Source organism: Podarcis bocagei (assembly GCF_964188305.1).
Source record: "Podarcis bocagei genome assembly, chromosome: 9".
Taxonomy (NCBI): domain Eukaryota; kingdom Metazoa; phylum Chordata; class Lepidosauria; order Squamata; family Lacertidae; genus Podarcis; species Podarcis bocagei.
This window is the reverse complement of record NC_138134.1, coordinates 28,540,810-28,558,701: the sequence shown is the minus strand read 5'-3', so window position 1 is coordinate 28,558,701 and position 17,892 is coordinate 28,540,810. Positions and strand designations below refer to the sequence as shown.

The following is a 17,892-nucleotide window of genomic DNA, read 5'->3' as shown; positions in this document are numbered from 1 at the left end:
CTGCTATTCTTAATATAAAACATGAATGATACTTAACTATAACAGACAAAAGTGAATGTTGCTTTACACAGAAGGAAAAAAAGGAGGGTAACAGAAGGGGAAAGTAAATAAATTCAGAAGCAAACATTACAATTGTCTTGTAGGTTCATGCATGCACATCATTTCTCTTTGCCCCTGCCCTGGGAGTGCCAAGCATCACTTGCTATACCTGTAGTTACTACCTGTCGTCTACGACGGATGATGTTTTTGATACCCAAAGGAATATTGGTAACATGCCTAGGCCCACACATATTTTAGGCAGGGATAAGGTCAGTCTTTTGTCATGGTTGCATGATAAAATTATGGAAAAAGTGTCATGCTGACAGCATGATATATATTAGAAATTATTTTTAAAGGCTTTTCAGATTTATCCTGAAATGTTCTGTATGCTACATAAGGAGCAGTAAGTGCCTGTGCTCAGTGGAGCCTGTGATACAGCAGTAATTCTTATATCTTAGTTCAGTCATGCAGCCACACGTCTGGTCCAGGGCAACCCTGTTCTTGAGTGCACCAGCCAGGAATGGAAAGGTGCTACATTTCACCTGCAATAAGGATATATTGTTTGCCTCACTTGAACAACAATTGACAATATCTGCACCTTGACATGGGCTCAGTATTAAGGACTTCTTAAATCTCGCGTAAAGTATTGAAATTATTAATTATAACATATATTAATATTCAGTGTTGAAGAATTTTGATCATGAGTTCAGATGACATGCAAAGCCATAACATGGCTTGGCTTAGCACATCACAAGAGTTAAAAAGACAGAGGATGCGAAAAGCAACTGTGAGCTCTTCTCCAGGAGTCTGCATGTTTACACAGCTCTGATAAGCTATAATTTTACTTTCTGTAATGTGGAAGCACCTGAACCCAGAATTTTGGTTTGTCAGTCAACAACAAACTTGGCTTAAGTCTGGCTAGAGATCCTGGTTTTTAAAGAAGGAAACAAACCATAATCGGACATCACACTAAGCTGTTTGTTTTTACCCACTGATGTCAGGGCAAGAGGGAAGTAGGAGCGATTGGGTTTGTGCACAGTATGGTTTATTAAACTAGGGTCCTTGGCTTACTGTTAAAATGCAAAAGTAGGAATTCCTTTATATAACCTTCTGTGTTACCTTTTCTTGCAGGCAAGTAGATAGATATATGCACAACTGTTATATGTGTGTTTGTTTCCCCCCCCCCTTCTCTCTCTAGTACTCGTGAGAGCTTAGCTTCCAACACGTCAAGCATTGTTGAAAGCAACAGGCGCCAGAACCCAGCTCTCAGTCCTGCACATGGTGGTGCAGGTCCAGTATTCAGCTTCCGTGCAACTGCTGACCCGCCAACAAGCGAAACTGAAAAACTGCAGAAACCTGCTAATTGCCTGCAAGCTTCTGTTACAAGTGTTTGATAGTGCTTCTGCCTCAGATCTTCTGTCTCATCCTATACAGCAAAGTTTACGACGCTGGGACTGATGTTTACGTCTTTTGGAGGGGGGGAAAAACCAGGCATCTCAACCGCACAGTTTTTGTGTCTACCTAAACTGTGTTGCTACATAGGCTAGGGACAACAAAGAAATCTTTATTTCAAGGTATTGCTTTTCACATTTTGCGGCTCTGTAGCAAGAGAATAGCAGTAGGGATAATATGTACACTTTTGCTTCACTTAATTGTAACTGAGCACATATATGAAAGTCTAGACACTGTAAGTGTAATCTGCATTTTCAATGTCATGCAGTTGCCAACTTCATTTTAAAATGCCACAGATATGTGATGCCCCCTACCACTGGTTAAACTATTTGCCACAGAGATGGTTCTTTTCCTTTATAAACTGAGCCTTTGTTGAAAGTAAACAGCTAAGGGTCACCTTGAGGGAAAACAATGCGAAATGAGTCTAGGAAAGACCTCAGCTCTACCTGTGAATTATTTATACATCTGTCATTTTCACTGTGAGTCTTCATGACATGATTTTGCAAGAATCCATAGCAAAAGTAAGTCAAAAGAGGTCGTGTTTTTGAGAAGAGGTGGGGAATAATGGAGATGTTATCTATTTTTACTTTGATTTTTTTAAAGTATGAGATGTTTACCTAAAACTTATTTCTTAATTTCCCCTAGTTGAAAGCAGGGATATAAGACTTTGAATTGAAGGTGAGGAAGGAGAAACCTAACTTTGATTGAGGCACATCACTAAGTGATAGAAGAGGTAACAGGTGTTTTTTGTTTTTAAAAATATAAAAGGCAAGTAAAGTGATCACTTTTTTAATGTGTCACTCCAGTTGTTACCCCAAATTATTAATATTATTATTATTATCAAAGTAATTTGGAAGAAGAAGAAGAAAAGAAGAAGAAGAGGAGGAAGAAGAAGAAAGCTCTTTGTGATACAAATGATGAATTATGGCCTGAAGGGTTGATTTCTTTCTATGGAAGGACATATTATATTTTTATTTTATGTAGCTTTTAGAGTGCCTAAATTAGGCTATTGAAACTAGCATACACTGTAGAGAAAAGATTTAGAGACTAATAAACTTCAGGCCTTTTATTGAATTACATTTCTTTGTGAGTAAACATTGTATGGAAATACTTAGTTTAAAAATAATCATGAGTTTTAAATGTGTCCAGGTGGATTGCTGATGAAGAGAGATTATTTGTTTGATCTGAGAAAATGAGATATTCATTGATGTACTCAAAAGCTTGCTAAGTTTTTCATCAACAAAGGTTAGTTCAATAAAAGACATCGCGTTACCTCTTTTGTGAGTCTCACAAAGTTGATAGCAGAAGTTCTGTATCCACAGGTTTATTATATCTAATGTGTATGTCCTGAAATTGCTAATCCAAAGTAATCTATTTTTTAAGAAAAGTATTCTAGATTAATGTTTAGAGAGATCTGCAATTTCAAGAGTAAACTTGAAAAGCATAAAGGGCCAAATTCTGCTGTCTGTTATTTATGCAACCCAGTACTGCATAAATTTTGTTTTCAAACAATCATAATGGTGGTACAAGTAGAATAATAAAATACAATAAGAAAGATCAGAAGCAGTGTAAATTGTTGTATGGATTAACATTTACACTTATCTGTCTTTTGTTGATACCCAGGTGATATAACCAAGCATACCATTAAAGACGGTATTTTCATCAGGTACTGGTGATGATTTGTATAACCTGTTCAAGCTTCACTTGTGTTCTGTGTTGTCTTCTGAAAGTGCACTCTTACCTTAAACAGTTTTAAACAGCTTTCAGGTGCTTATTAAATAGCTTTACAAACACTGGGCACAATTGGTTTCAGTTTACACCAGGGTAAATCAGTCCATTGCAAGTCCAGGGCACTCAGATGTGTGTTTAGTACTGAACAAACTGGAGCTCTTCCTTTAACTTTAGTGTTAGGAAATGCTCCATACATGAAATCCCATTGTGCACACTGAGCCTTCTGGGTCCTGTGAAGCTTTGAGTTGTAGCCCTGCTATCTGGAACAACCAGTGAAGGATCAGGCCTAGATACTTGCTTTATTATCATGTATACATTCTATTTGCTACAAGTAGTGAGATGGCTCAGTGCATATAATGGAGATTATTATGCTGCTTGGTTGGTTAGTTACTTGGCCTCCTGCCTTATACCTTTGAAGCTATGGTATAATAACCTAGAAATGCATTGCCTGACAAATCTCATTCCTTACATAGGTAACTCTGGGAATATTTAATACACGCAGATTCCAGAGTTATTAGGTTTTGGGGAGGAAATTGCTATAACACTATACAGTAGCAATGTGTGGGGTGGTTTTTTGGAGATATGCTCTGATATTTGTAGTATGCATCAATTCACTGCAATTGCTGGAATGATATCAGAATTCATAACTGAAAGTAAAAATTAAAATGTCGTATAAAAATGTGAATGAGGAAGATATTACCATGTATGGGAAATATGCTTCCATTAGTTAAGATTATTGAAATGGATACATTAAGTAGTTATACAAAAGACATCATTCCAGTTTTTTAACAATAAATTCTCCCTTGGTTGACATTTAAAGGTCCCCAAAAACGAGCTTTTAAAAGGTCCTGTTAATATTGGCATGGCTATTGGCCAATAATATGTTTGTGGCATTTTATTAGCATTAATTTTACTCTCGGAACATGTTATATAAATGAAACTTACATAAAGAAACATTCTTAATGTGCATTCTTTTCAAAAATAAATATAAAGAAAGTCCATTTTGAGATTATAGACATATACTCACAGGAGTGGAGCTTGAGTGTTTTTGTCACTGTTATCCTGTGATGAAATCATGATGACCTTATATTGCATGGTTGATCATCTATCATCCTTCTAATGTATCAACTTAAAAGGTTTACAGAACCAGAATGCGTTGAATCTCTATGTTGTGTTCAACTTTAAAGGGTCAACACAAATCTGTCGGCATTTTGCACACTTGATATGTATTATTATAATACAACATGTTACTTTTATGGTAAAATTCTTTTTTACACATATAACTACCTCCATGAATTTGATGAAATGCAGCAACATGTCTTTTTTTAAAAAGGGTATTGTTAAGAGCGACGTTTAAAACTTTATGAAGAAATAGGCCATGACGTTCTCTTGTGTGTCGGTGCTTGCATATGAAGTCATTTTTCATTGCCATGATTTCCTGTTACTGTATTCAATTGGCTTTTGGCTTTAGTAGTACGAGATTTTATACAAGGGTCATAGAATCTTTTAGATAAACAAGGGGGGGGCTCAAATTTGTCCTTTGTCTTTCCATTTCTGCTGAAGTTTCTACCTGGTAGAAAGTCTAGTGTTGCTTGTACTTTAGAAGCCTGTTAAATATATACAGTATATGGAATATGATTGGCAGTCTGGGGCTTAGCAGAAGACACACCGGGTATTTTACTGCCTCCGTTTAAACTCTTTGGGCCCTATTCTGCCTTCATTTATGGCAACATATCATGCCAGAGTTTAGCTTAAATCTTTGCATTATCTGCCTCCCAAGTGGGCCACTGGCGTAATACGCTCTCAGTTTTCTCAATCATGCGCATCTTGGGGGTTGAATATTATAGAGCCCAATATTTTTCACAATGAGATAAATAGTCTGAGATCCTGATATTAGTGTTAATAATAACAGAACCACCAAATAAGCCGTAGGAGTGTTTTTCCTTTAAACATACAGTAAAAAGAGCGAGGAACAGTTAAGAAAGTATCTTCAGAAGCATCCTTTGCGAGGGTGGGGGTGACAGAAATAAGCGCATTGAATGGCAGCTGCCCATCAAGGCTATGATTTCTCTATAAATGTGCTAGGTATATTTTTAGGGGGTTGTTCAGCTAAATCCATGCCATTATCACTCACACAGAAATACAAAACAAGATTGGAGGACCGTATTGTTAGAACCTTTTAACTAGTTAAAATAATACTGGCTTTATTGTAGTCAGGGCTGTGAATGTTCTGTACCTGAAAAAAAATCCCAATTCTACAGCAAAGTCATCCAGATCCTGTACCAAGAAGAGCCATCTCCTGAGAAATAAATGTATTTTCCCTGCATCAGCTACCTATAGAAGAAGGAGCGGGAGGGAGACACACATAGGATTGAAGCCACACACATCCCAACCACTGGTAGTCGTGTGCAGAGCCATTTAAAACATTTTAGATTTCCCCTTGTGTATTTTTGAGCCTCTGTTTGCAGAGATTCATGAGATGATTCCAGTCCACACATGTGCGGTACTGTCATGGACACACAGAATAAATATAGTCCTGATTGTAATAGGCAGATTAGCATAAATAGCTGTGTGGTTTAAAAGCATTATTTGCCTTCAGTAAATCACCAGCCATATCTGTCAATTGGAGGAAGTGGCAATTATTTCCCTCACCGCTTTCGGGGGGGGGGGGATGGGGACGACAAAGTTTTGCTATAAAGAGCAGTTCATGAAAGATTGGCAATGCACTGATACTGTACTTTTCCCTGAAAATCTCAAGCATTTTGCAAACTTAACTAGTAGAAATAAACTCCATTGCAGTCAAATGACTTCTTTCCAAGTCAATGTAGCCAGGTTCCAAACCCTCTCATATACAGGGTTTCCCTCATTCTACTTGTTTGACTGCCTAGTAACAATGAACATTTGTTTAATATTTAAAATAAGTTCAGCGTTAACATTACGAAGTTAGTTTTTAAGCTGTCTAAGAAAAGAAACCGTTTTGGAGCCTTGAAGTGGCCCTTACTACAGTGCCAAAATATTTTAACTTCCAGCAACATAGCCATTCTCACTAGTGAAAAAGAACTAAAATTACTACACATGAGAGAAATACTAAAATACATATTTTGAACAAGCCTTTTCCAAATGTGAAATTGCTGAGTTCAGTAAATTAGAGGCTACTGTAGTTTATATTCCTCTCTGCTCCTCCATAGAATATTTCCAACTAATTTCATTAACTTAAATAAATCACTTTTAAATTATAATTTTACAGATAATCATCCCAATCTAGTTCATTTGATTTATACCCCTCTGCTTCCAAAATGTAATACTTCTCTTTACCCATTAGACAATCAAGGCATACTTTCTTTTGCCTAACAGGTGACCATCGCAGCATCACTTTGAGAGAGAGCACACACAGAAACCAGTTGCTAAGTGCAGGTTTCTCCTCTTTTGAGCTTGCTCTGCTGGGTTTGGGCAATGGGATGAAATAAAAGTATAATGAGATGTCACAGCCATGCTGGTCTTTTGCAGCATAAGCGAAGAGTGTTCTGGTACCTTAAAAACTAATAAATGTATTGTGGCATCAGCTTTCGTGGCCCACAGTCCACTTCCTGCACATTCCACAGAGCAGCTGTTAGTCTTTAAGGAGCCACAACACTGTTTTTTTCATTCTAGTTCCACCTTCGCTTTCATTCATGTGAAATTACTAGAAAATACTTAAGCCTCTGTGTTTTAAATTCGTTTCAATATTTCAGTTTTAAGAACATGTCGTGAAAATGGTCCCAGCCCAGCCCAACGGGGTGTGTGCATAGAGGTGTTTTGTGACTTGTATTCACAAAATATAGCATGAGAGGGATTGATTATCGCTTAAACTAAATATGTTGTACAGCAGGCCTGTCGCTCACAATATTACAGTCTGCCTTGGATCTGCAAGGACATGGGGCTCAAATCTAAAGTGCCTGATAGGCTCAATATATGACTGCTGGTCCATCATTGTTCTGTTGGGGGTGAGTTAGATGGCTTGTTCTATAGTATGGCCACAGCCTAAGTGGGACTATGATGGAAGCATTTGTAAGTATCCCATAGTTCATAGAAAATACGGTGACAGTTCCAGTATCATATGACTGAGAGGCAGAGGCCATGTTAACCACTTTAGAAAAGTTTAAAATAACATTAGCCTATGCAGCATATACAGTTAGTGGACAAGAATAGTTAATGATATGAGATAAGTTGTTTTGGTCCATCTAACAGTGGCAGAAGCAAAGTACTTCTGTTGGGAGATGGTTCCCAGGTCACAGTTTATCATAGAGCCATTGTGTATCATATTCTGCAACTGCCAGACTCCTATCATGCCAAGTATATGATGCACAAACACAAACTCACCAGAGTGCCTCCACTTTGAGTTGTTCTGCATCATAAAAGTACCCTAAGAAACATTAAGCAAACTGTTCTTTTCTCATTGACAAACTCTCTCACACACACCCCTTGATGCTATTCCATAATGATTCACAACAATACTGTGATTAGAGGTTATAGACAGTTTAAAATACATCAGACACCCACCTGTGAGCATGAAAGATAGGGCCCGTTGAATAATTGGCACAGATGTTAACTTCTGTATGAACAGGAGACTTAGATTTAAAGGGATCATAATTCTGCAGGTAACCTGTGAGTGACTGAATGTGGTTGTTGCTTTAGGTTTAAATGAGTTAATAAATGCAAGTGGGACTTACTGTATGCTAGAAGGGAGTTTTGCAACCAAGACTGCCTTGTATAAATGTGTTTGCACTGAAAAAAAAATTAAAATTACTTGGTCTCTGGTTGCTGTAAAGGTCATCCGAACTGGATGTTCTGTTTATATTGTATAGTATTTCATATGAAATAATACAGTTCATGAAATGTCTTCCCTTAACGTTACTGATTTATAACAGCACATTTGTGACATGGTTTTTATTGTGTCAGTGTACCATATTGTAAATGATGATAACTTGTCATGCTTAGTATAATAACTTAAAAGAAAAAAAAGGACAGGGATTTTTGTAAGTCTATATTTGAAAGTCCCTCCATATGGTAATATTGTGTTCATGTTGTTTATGTAGTGTTGTGTGAAATATCCATTTTGGATTGTGTTACTTTTTAAAATATTAAATAACATTTGGTTATATGTTACGTTTTCAAGTCTTTTTTATTTTGCAAATGCCACTGATGTGAGGAAAACGTGTATGCTAGTTGTGTTTTGTGTTTTCAGTCCATTTTATCATGTTCATGTTATACTTTTTCTGTGTTAGAAACTAAAATGATTTTTGAGCATATGAAGCTGCCTTATAACATCCAATCACTGAGCCATCCAAACATCCACAAGTATGCTGGGGGATAGTTGAGGCTTGTGGAGGAAGATCACCTCCGTAGAGTTTTGTTTTTACTTCTGCAAACCTTGGTGTCCCGTCCCCCCCACCATGCTGATACCTCACTTTTGTTTCTTCTTGGACCCATTTTGACTCCCATGTAGCTAGTACTCATCAAGAGAGTTCATCATTAGAAGGAGTGATCAGTTAAATTTTGCTTACTACCACACACCCTGAGAAGGCTAATCAAATCATAGAGTTGGATTATACCTCAAAGGTCAGTTAGTCCAATCTCCTGCTGAGGGAATAAATAAAACATTCGTGGCCATTTAGCCTCTGCTGAGATACCTCAAACAATAATATATTCAGTGAATTTCCTTCGGGGAGGGGGAGGGATACAAATAAATATTTTGAAAATGTTTGGTTTAGGAGAAGAGGTAAATTTACGAATGAACTTGTGCACGAGAAGCTTGGAAATTGGTTATAGGCTTAACTAACAACCAGTACACAAATGCTGTTTATTTACATCTTGTCTTTAAAGATGCAATTTCTAACCAAGGTGGCTTACAAGTAAAATGAAAGCAACAATAATAAATTCACAAGACAGTATTGTTGCATACATCAGGATTGTTCCCACACGGCAGTTGGTGACATGAAATTGAGTACCTTGAACTGACTCTGAGGGTTTTTGTTTTTGTTTATATATTCTGCAGGCACACATATTACGCTTGATTCCAACTTAGCCTCCATAACCCCACAGTTTCCCTAGGCCTTCTAACCCATATCCTATGTGGGCTGAGGAAACATTGAAATTTGGGTCAATGCTCTATAATAGGGCATGTGCTTTTTATATTTTTAAATCTTAATTTGATAACAAACCTCTATCATAGCTTATCTTAAGCTGCAGAGCACATCATCTGGGATGGATGTAAAAATATTTGAAATTACTGTTATTCTAGAATACCGACTGAGAGCTTAAACTCAATGATGTGTTCGTTTGTTTTTCTGTCTCCCTTTGGAGATATTCTGTTCTGTTCCCTTTTTCTTTTGTGTTGACTTCTTAACAGGCTGCTTCCAGTAATGAAAAAATATTGGGCTGGGATGGAATGTGATCTGGCAGCTGATGCTGTCATTCATTTGAACCCAGTCTTTGTCAGTAAGTAAAGTCTAGCAATGTGCTTGGATGGATGGATGACTTGGTATCGAATTGGACCCTGCTGTTGTAGGTACTGGGTGCACTTGACACAACTTTCTGTATTTACAGGAATTAACCTTTGTGACCTATAACTTTAGAACAAAAACAGTGACACTCTTTTCACTGTGTACAGACACCATATTGTGATGGACTTTGTTTATCTTCAGAGATTTGCAGGTAAGGAATCCCTTTCCCTCAAGTATGTGATATCTTTATGATACTACAAAATATATATTTAAAAAATCCTGTTTGTCATTAATAACAACATGTTTTAGCTCTGGGTTTTATAAAATATCATTATAGAGCAGAATGTTTCCCCGAACTTGTTTATTTCCCTTATGGGTGACTTATCTCGTTAGCTTTAGTTGAGTCATGTATTTTTTCCTCTCATATTTCATGCCATGAAGATGTGGCTTCTGTTAAATCACTTCATTGAGTTATTCTAGCTTTGTGTTGCCTAAACACATTATCTATTCAATGAGAGACAACTAATACCCTTGTCAGCGCAAGTTTTGTTATGACTCCTTTTGTAAACTCTCTGGGGTCCCATATGGATGTAGGCTAGGAGCCATTTTGGAGAGCTACCACCATGCAGCTCTTAGGGCTGCCCTTCAGCCTACCTCTACTAACTGCCACCACATAGAACAGTCTTGCCCTGAGGGAAACAGGAAAGAAGTAGATAAGCACCAACAAAACAAAAACAGTTGCCTTTTTTGTTTGATTGATGCTTACTGTTTTTTATAATTTTATGTAAACTGCTTTGTGAGGTGGACCTGAAAAGTGCTTTAAGGGAGGAGAGCAGCAGGGAGGGGCAACAGGAACTCAGCAGTATGAAGAAAAATTATGGTTTTTAGCTACATTGGTAAAATTAGGTGGGAAATGATCTCGGAATGAGGGAAGCTGAGGAGAATGCATTCAAAGTGAGCAGTTCATTCACCGCCATTCAACGCTGGGTAGCAGGAGGACAGTTGAGAGTAACAGAAAAACTGGGGGGGGGGGGAACCTTACCTAAAACAGACTGAATTGCAAACCAGTATGCTGGATGGAGGGGAACATGTTCCAAAGGGATGCACAGCAGACAATGGTCCATAAAAGGACAAAAAAGTTAAGTTAAAAGAGCAACAGTTTAAAGTTTGAATAAATGTGGGAACTTAACCAAGAAGGGATGACAGATGTGTGTGTAAGTGGAAAAATTATGTGAGTGAAAGTGTATTGAAGTGTATTGAGAGCAGTGTGTCTATTAAAGAAAAGGAAGAGCTAGTAATTTAGAAAGTTAGAAGAATAAACTCAGTGAAAGAACACATTCTGCAGTTCCATAGTTCTGTGTATTGAAAGTATGTTCACATATTTCCTTCACAAAGGCCCTCCCACATTTCCAATAGCATTTGAGTACTATATGTATACTCATACATGAGTGTATCCTGCACATACTCATGTTTATACCAGGTCCAGTAAACACTATGCATCCATTTCTTCTTAACAGTGAATAGATGCCTTAGTTGAGCCTAGACATGTAGGCCCCATTTTCACATTCAAGAGGAGATTGCTTAAGCCCAAGGCTCACTCATATGCTCTGCAATTTGTGCAGGCTAACATGTTGAGGCAATGTGTGAACCAGCCTCAAATCCATCTCAATATGTATTAAATATAAAGAATAGGAAGACATAACTTGGATGAGTGATGTTATCACTGGCTTCACTCCATTGCTCTTAATGCCTCTTTTCCAAACTTCGAATAGTCTGGCTTTCCCCCTTCATGTAACTCCCACCCCCACCCCCCGTTTTAAGTATGCCTGGTTTTATGCATGTTAGAAAGTAAATTATGGTTCCGCTTGCCCGTGACCAAATATTACCATGCCTGATACTCTTGGTTCTTCATAGAATATACTGATGCCCAAATTTCCCTAGGAAGTCTGAAAATGAGTTGACTACTTTTGTGTCCTTCTTGTTCATGGAGCTAATACAATATCCAGGATATGAAAGTGTGTGTCTCTAGTTCAGGCTTCCTCAACCTCAGCCCTCCAGATGTTTTGAGACTACAATTCCCATCATCCCTGACCACTGGTCCTGCTAGCTAGGGATCCTGGGAGTTGTAGGCCAAAAACACCTGGAGAGCCGAGGTTAAGGAAGCCTGCTCTAGTTCCTTCAAAATAAACTGCTGAAACCAGACAGTGGTCATTCTTGAACTGTTATAAGCAGCCAGTCAGAGTCCGCTTCCCTGTTACATCTCATATTGGCAGTGCTTCCAGTCTCTTCATGTTGTTATCCTCTCCCCCTCTCTGAAAACATGTTGGTGCCATTAGAATAATAACTACAGTACTTTAGAGTATTGCTTTTCAGACTGCTTTTATCAAAGAGAGAAACCTTTCTTTGTGTGTTAACTTTAAATGTATTTGAATTTTTAATATAGAAGGGTAGGCCTAAGTAAGGCCAGAAGAGGGAGCTCTGAGTTAGGTAAAAAAAATGGTAGAAAAGTAGAGCTATATAATAAGCAAGGAAATTCTCGTCTTGTCTCTGAGCATTAGCCTGACATACATACATACATACATACATACATGTAAGCAATATATTTAATTATACACAGTTGTTTTCATGTCCTAATGCAGTTTTCATTACCAAAAGCAGGGTGGCCTCAAGCACCCCCCTTGTGTTTACCAATGTCCCCCCTCCCTTTAAAAAAAATATAAGGTGGGGTTTGAAGGTTTCTTCTGATTCTTTGATGGGGAGGAGAGTTACACACACAAACCTACCATTCAGCGTTATTGTGAGGGGGGGAAGTGGATAACAATGTTCACTACCCTGTTTTTTACAATTGGGGATGTGCAGATATACTTTTAGAATTTGATTATAAAATGAGCACAGTGTCTACGATTCTATTTAAAACAGAGCAAAGCCTTTACTGCTACCCCAACCCCCCACAAGCATTTTCAACTTGTTCATTTCATATAGCTGTAGAGTTCATACATGCCATGGAAAGGAAATGGCAAAAGATTCAAAATTTAATTGTACTGTAAAGACTTAGGTTATCTTCAGTTATTTCTCATTTTCCACCTTTATGTCCTTGTTTGACAAACAAAAAAACCCACAGCTATCATTCATTAAGCTGATGAATAATCAGAATAACCCTCCAACACTGTTGACAATTTCTTTTCTATTAAGTAGGGTAGCCAACCAGAAAGAAAGAAAGAAACCAAAGGGGGGGTCAGCATTTGATCTCTGGACAAGGTGCCAGAATTATTTGTGTAGATGCTGCAAATATTGGCAGATCACCTGCAAAAAATAGAAGAAAAGTTGCAGAGGGATCTTTACATTATTAGTGTGCATGCTTCACCTACACGCATACTAAGCTAGATGAACAGCAAGCTGTTTTACATGCCAGCTCATGCAAGACTGCAGCAGGGGACATGTGTGGTTCTTCTGTGGTTACACTTCATAGGCTATATTATACTGAGAGAGGTTGGGAATCGGAAGCAGGTGACAGAGAAACACAGTAGCATGGAAGTGGCAATTGCTCTGACACCCAGTTTTCTAGATATGCTCAGACAAGCTAAGCCTACCATGACTGCCAACACCAGAATTAACAGACAGCTTTTGCTATTCCTTCTACCTCTTTGTACAGTATTCTGAAATTTGCCACACTCTGCGTCTAAACTTGCCCTAAACTCTGGCTTCTGGCCACACCCATGTACCAGAAAGTTTTAAATCAAAACTTGGTTACCAATTTTTAATATTTCTTGTAAACCACTTACAGGTTTTAGAACAATCAAGCAGTGTATAAATTATAAAGGGGAAGGAAAAACCCTACCACTGAAGGTCAAAGTAGAAGTGATGCTAGATGTATCTTTACACTTCAGATGCCTGGTTTTTTAATAATTAAAATAGCAGCTCAGATTTTTTTTGGGGGGGGTCTCATCATCATCGTTATCATAGCAAGGAGGAGGAGTTTTTCCTCCCCTGCAGTGATTCGGATGAAAATCACTTTATTTTTCATGGGAGGACCCTTCCTCCCCCTATTAGCCTAATGGAAGATTCGTTTCTGGTACAAATAGTAGCTTCAGAGGAACCAATTTTATTTCATCAGGAGTGCAGCAGGGAAGGAAAGCGTTAAACCCCACACACCTGCTGTGATTATGATACTGGTATTTTTTTATTTTAAAAATGTATGTTAAATGTTTTTCTTGGCCCAGATAAGTGGGCCAAGCTGGTTGCCTTGATTTCACAATTAGACCAAGCTCTTTAGTGCTTTTTTGTAAACATATTGTATTTGCAATAATGCGTAATACTGTAGATATCAAAATCTTGCTGGTTTTTTTATATTAGTCTATTGTTTACCAGTATTCCAAACATCACTCATTGTTTCTTTAAACCCTGCCCCCATTCCTACCCTATCTATATGTTAAAAACACATATCCATTTGTGCTACGTACACATTAGAATGCTGCAGTGCAAATCTCTGACTTAAAAAAAAAAAAGGTATAACATCAATCAGTACAAAAGACACAAAAATACTGAGTGGTTAAATCATTCCTCGTAAGGTCATTCAACATTAAGAATAGCTACTTCTCTGTTTCCATTATGAATGACTGATATCTTTGGGGTGCATGTTAGTGAGGTATCATGCTGTATCTATTTGAACAACCCCCCACCCATTAAACTGGGAACATATTGAAAACTCTGTCCCACCACAATTACTGTGGAGGAAGCTCAGCATCAGTCAATAAAGGCACTTCTTTTCTATACAGATACAATAATGGTTCAGTTCAAAACTCTATCCCTTCTGGTGCAAACCAGGATAATTCAGCTGTTATGAATGGAGTGTTATGCTAAATTCGCATTGTATATATAGAAAACAAAAAGTGCCATTCTGTGCTCTCACTTACTTGGGTGTAAGCCCTGTGGAACTTAGAGGCTTTCTCCTGAGTAAACATATATAGGATGGCACAAATGTCTTCAAGTTTGAAGAAGATGAAAGGCAAAGCATACCAAAAAAAAAAAAAATGTTCACAAGAACACAAAGGACTTCTGTACTGTTTGCATATCCTAGTGCTTCCTGTTTGGGTATCTTCTTGAAAAATTGACTTGCAATTCAGTAATTTTTGTGATGGCTTTGAAATATTATTATTATTATTAGTGGTGAGGCATGGAGAGTGCTCCAAAGAATTCAAAGTGCCTGGTCTATTAATGAATGACACAGACTTTTAAACAATAGATGCTTGTTCCCCAGCTACTGCAAATGCTTAGAAAGAACTATATTGCCTTGTATACTCAATAGCTTGGTAACAAAAGACTGTTTTTCTTTTATTTATTTTTCCTTTGAATGGATTTGATGGTTCACTTGAACTTTAAAAAATTGCATAAAGGTTTACCAGTTACTGCAGAACTCTTCTGTCAGGATTAATATCTGTGTCTATGTGACAGAGACATGCAGAGGCTCGTGCATAGTTGTAATCCTTGATACATCTTCTGTTTAAAGAAGCCAAAGCTATGAAGAATTTTGAATATTTAATCTTTCAAAATTTAATTTTACATAGAATTTTTCAAAAGTTGCTTTTAACATTCACACTGGTGTTTCAAGCTGTTAAGGGAATTTTTTCTCTTGCAATTATGGTGAGTGAATGCACTCTTATCTCTTTAAAAGAGAGGAAGGGCTTGGCATCTCTCCCTTTTCTAGACAGTAAAACCTCAATTATCTGAATGACCTTAATGCAAGGAAATGCTAATCACACATGGTTGCTCTGGCATTAGGTTAAGTTGGAAACACATTTTAAATTTGGTTACCTGACTTCCAAAGAGTAGGGACTCTTTATTTTATTTCCCACTGGAAATATTTTAAAGAAAGCTAAAGCTAAATAAAATCATACCGATCTACAGCATTAGCACAGAACAGGAATGAAGAAGTGACTTGTGACATTTGTGAGGTAACTTCCATGCCAGGATAGAAAACTAGCACCTGGATCTTTTATCTGAAGCTGAGTGGCATTGCCATTAAGTTCTGGTAAAACCAAGGAGACTTTGTCTCATCTAAATGTTTACCATTTCAGTGCCAAATGCCAAAGTCTTCAGCTTAAAGCAGAAATGCAGAGAAGGCCATAGACAAGTAAAACATCATTGGTTTAGGACAGGGGTCTGCAACCTTTAAGACAAAAAGAGCCACTTGGACCCGTTTCCGAAGGAAAAAAAAACTGGGAGCCACAAAACCATTGCGACATTTAAAACAAATATATCTCCGGAGCCGCGATCTGACGGCGGGCGGGAAGGTGACGTCGGGACGGTGCGTGACTAACGCACGCACCGCCCCCATGCAACGTCACAGCCAGTACAGCGCCCGTCACAGTGGGGAGTGTCAGGGCGCACAATGCGCCTCCTCCCCTCGCTAGTATCCGCCCCGGAGCCACGGCAAAGGTGTAAAAGAGCCGCGGGTTGCAGACCCCTGGTTTAGGAACAAATGCTTGGTGCATATAGAGAAGGGCTTATGGCTCAAGTGGTAGATCTCTGGATAATTTGAGGTACATCAGCAAAGCTTTCTTGTTCCCAGCTGATCAATAATAACAAAAATTAAGCATTAAATGGGGTAGGGTGGGAGACCCACTGGGGAGGGTAGTTGTAAGCCATGGATCTATTTTGTGGAAGGACTCTAAGGTCAGTTCAGTTCTGGTACTACACTGAGCTCAGAGTCTTTTGTACCAGGCTCAGGTTGATGGATCTTGATTTAAAGGTGGGGGACACAAGTGGAGTAGATCCTTCAAGCCTTAATTCTGCCCACACCTTGCTTAAGGGATAGCCTAAGTGGGGGTGGCTGTCTAATCAGCAAATGGAGCTTTCCATATACCTTCTACATGTAGATAAATGCAAAGCCAGGAAGACTTCTAGGAACAGAATTGCTAGATTTCGTGTAGACCTTTTAGTCTTAAGCATGTGCTTGTTTCACCTAGAGGCTGGTTAGGGACCTGGAGATGAAAACCATGGAAAATGTTCCTTCTTCCCTTTATTGGTAGTGCATGCCCCAGAACTAGGAGCTTACATAATGTTTCTTAGTGCCTATAAACACGTGAAGCTGGGTTTGATGCTTTAGAAATGCATATGTATAATTTTCCCCAGACAGCATTTTGTTAATACTGCTATTCAAATGACGAATGAAAAAAAAAGACTGGACACACTGACTGACATTGTATTGGGACCGGAGTAACAAGATCTGTTATACAAACAATACAAACAGAAGTAGTGCCAGCACAGAGCTGCTCCGCTGGAATGATGGTGCCAAACTGGCATTATTTTTTAACATACACTGCACTCTCGACCAGGACCCATTGTTTGGCAATGGTTGTATTCCTGCAACCTTGCACATGACATTATAAACATCAACTGATCTGATTGGCGCGGCTCTGAAGTTAGACTTGAAATCTGAAACAAAATGACAATGAGGCATTTTAGATCAGTAGCGCACTTTGCAATACTGCAAGCTAAATTTATATCACCTGAAATTTAACGTTTGCCTCGCTTTTTGCATAAGGTCAGAAAGCCTTTAGTAACACAAACAAAAGTTAGCGAGCATGGTCCACATTTAAATGTTCATTTCCCCCCATAGTACTCTCATGAAAGCTTACTATAGCAGTTAGTCAGCCTCAATGTGAAGTTGCTTTCAGTCACTACTGCACAGTTATTAGTGCATGTTGTGAATCGGCCCTCTGGTCCAATATCAAAGGATCGGAGAGAACATGGCAGAACCTCCTAACCTAATGACTGGATCTTGCTGACCATGAGCAGGTGTGGGTATTTCCAAAAGTATTGTTTAAGTAACATTATGTTGTTGGTTTGGTATCCTATATTCTGTGTTTGGCGTTGTCTGGTATCCACTGTTCTTTTGCCTTTAATCACATCCCTGGATCTTGACTTCAGGTTATGCCGCAGTTTACTTTTTCCACTAGCAGAAGGATCCAATTTGGATGAATTTCACAGTAACAACTCTGCTGCAGTCCTTGCCATCCTGGATCAGTTTGGGATGGAATCCAGCTAAGGCTTATTTCTGCAAAGTAATTTTGACTGTATGTTCCATTTCTCCATATATGGCCGTCGTGCCACATTAGCTGTGTTCATATCCTTGATAACCTTAACATTTTCTTTTGAGATATTTGCTCCATTATGTTTTACTTTCTTT

At 38.3% G+C, this 17,892-nt stretch overlaps 3 protein-coding genes across 16 annotated transcripts in view; 2 read left to right on the top strand and 1 right to left on the bottom strand.

Moving 5' to 3' along the window:
• STOX2 (storkhead box 2) overlaps window positions 1-6,872 on the top strand; it is a 133,056-nt gene extending 126,184 nt beyond the window's left edge. For 4 of the 5 annotated variants that reach the window (XM_081208763.1, XM_081208766.1, XM_081208764.1 and 1 more), the window contains exon 4: window positions 1,238-6,872. In XM_081208763.1, the coding sequence (XP_081064889.1) occupies window positions 1,238-1,433 (196 nt within the window). In that variant the 3' untranslated portion in view covers window positions 1,434-6,872. The remainder of the gene's footprint in view (window positions 1-1,237) is intronic. The other variant, XR_014011735.1, reaches the window with a different exon arrangement.
• A 1,973-nt stretch (window positions 6,873-8,845) lies between these two features.
• Window positions 8,846-17,892, top strand: part of LOC308595138 (uncharacterized protein) — a 61,274-nt gene continuing 52,227 nt past the window's right edge. For 3 of the 10 annotated variants that reach the window (XR_014011742.1, XM_081209131.1, XM_081209121.1), the window contains exons 1-2: window positions 8,850-9,915; window positions 17,634-17,779. The gene's annotated coding sequence lies outside the window, so the exon portion shown is untranslated. Of the gene's footprint in view, window positions 9,916-17,633; window positions 17,780-17,892 lie in introns of all 10 variants that reach the window. The other 7 variants (XM_081209123.1, XM_081209125.1, XR_014011743.1 and 4 more) reach the window with 5 other exon arrangements.
• Window positions 16,890-17,892, bottom strand: part of ENPP6 (ectonucleotide pyrophosphatase/phosphodiesterase 6) — a 28,358-nt gene continuing 27,355 nt past the window's right edge. The window contains exon 8 of the mRNA XM_081208968.1: window positions 16,890-17,138. Within this exon, the coding sequence (XP_081065094.1) occupies window positions 16,933-17,138 (206 nt within the window). The 3' untranslated portion in view covers window positions 16,890-16,932. The remainder of the gene's footprint in view (window positions 17,139-17,892) is intronic.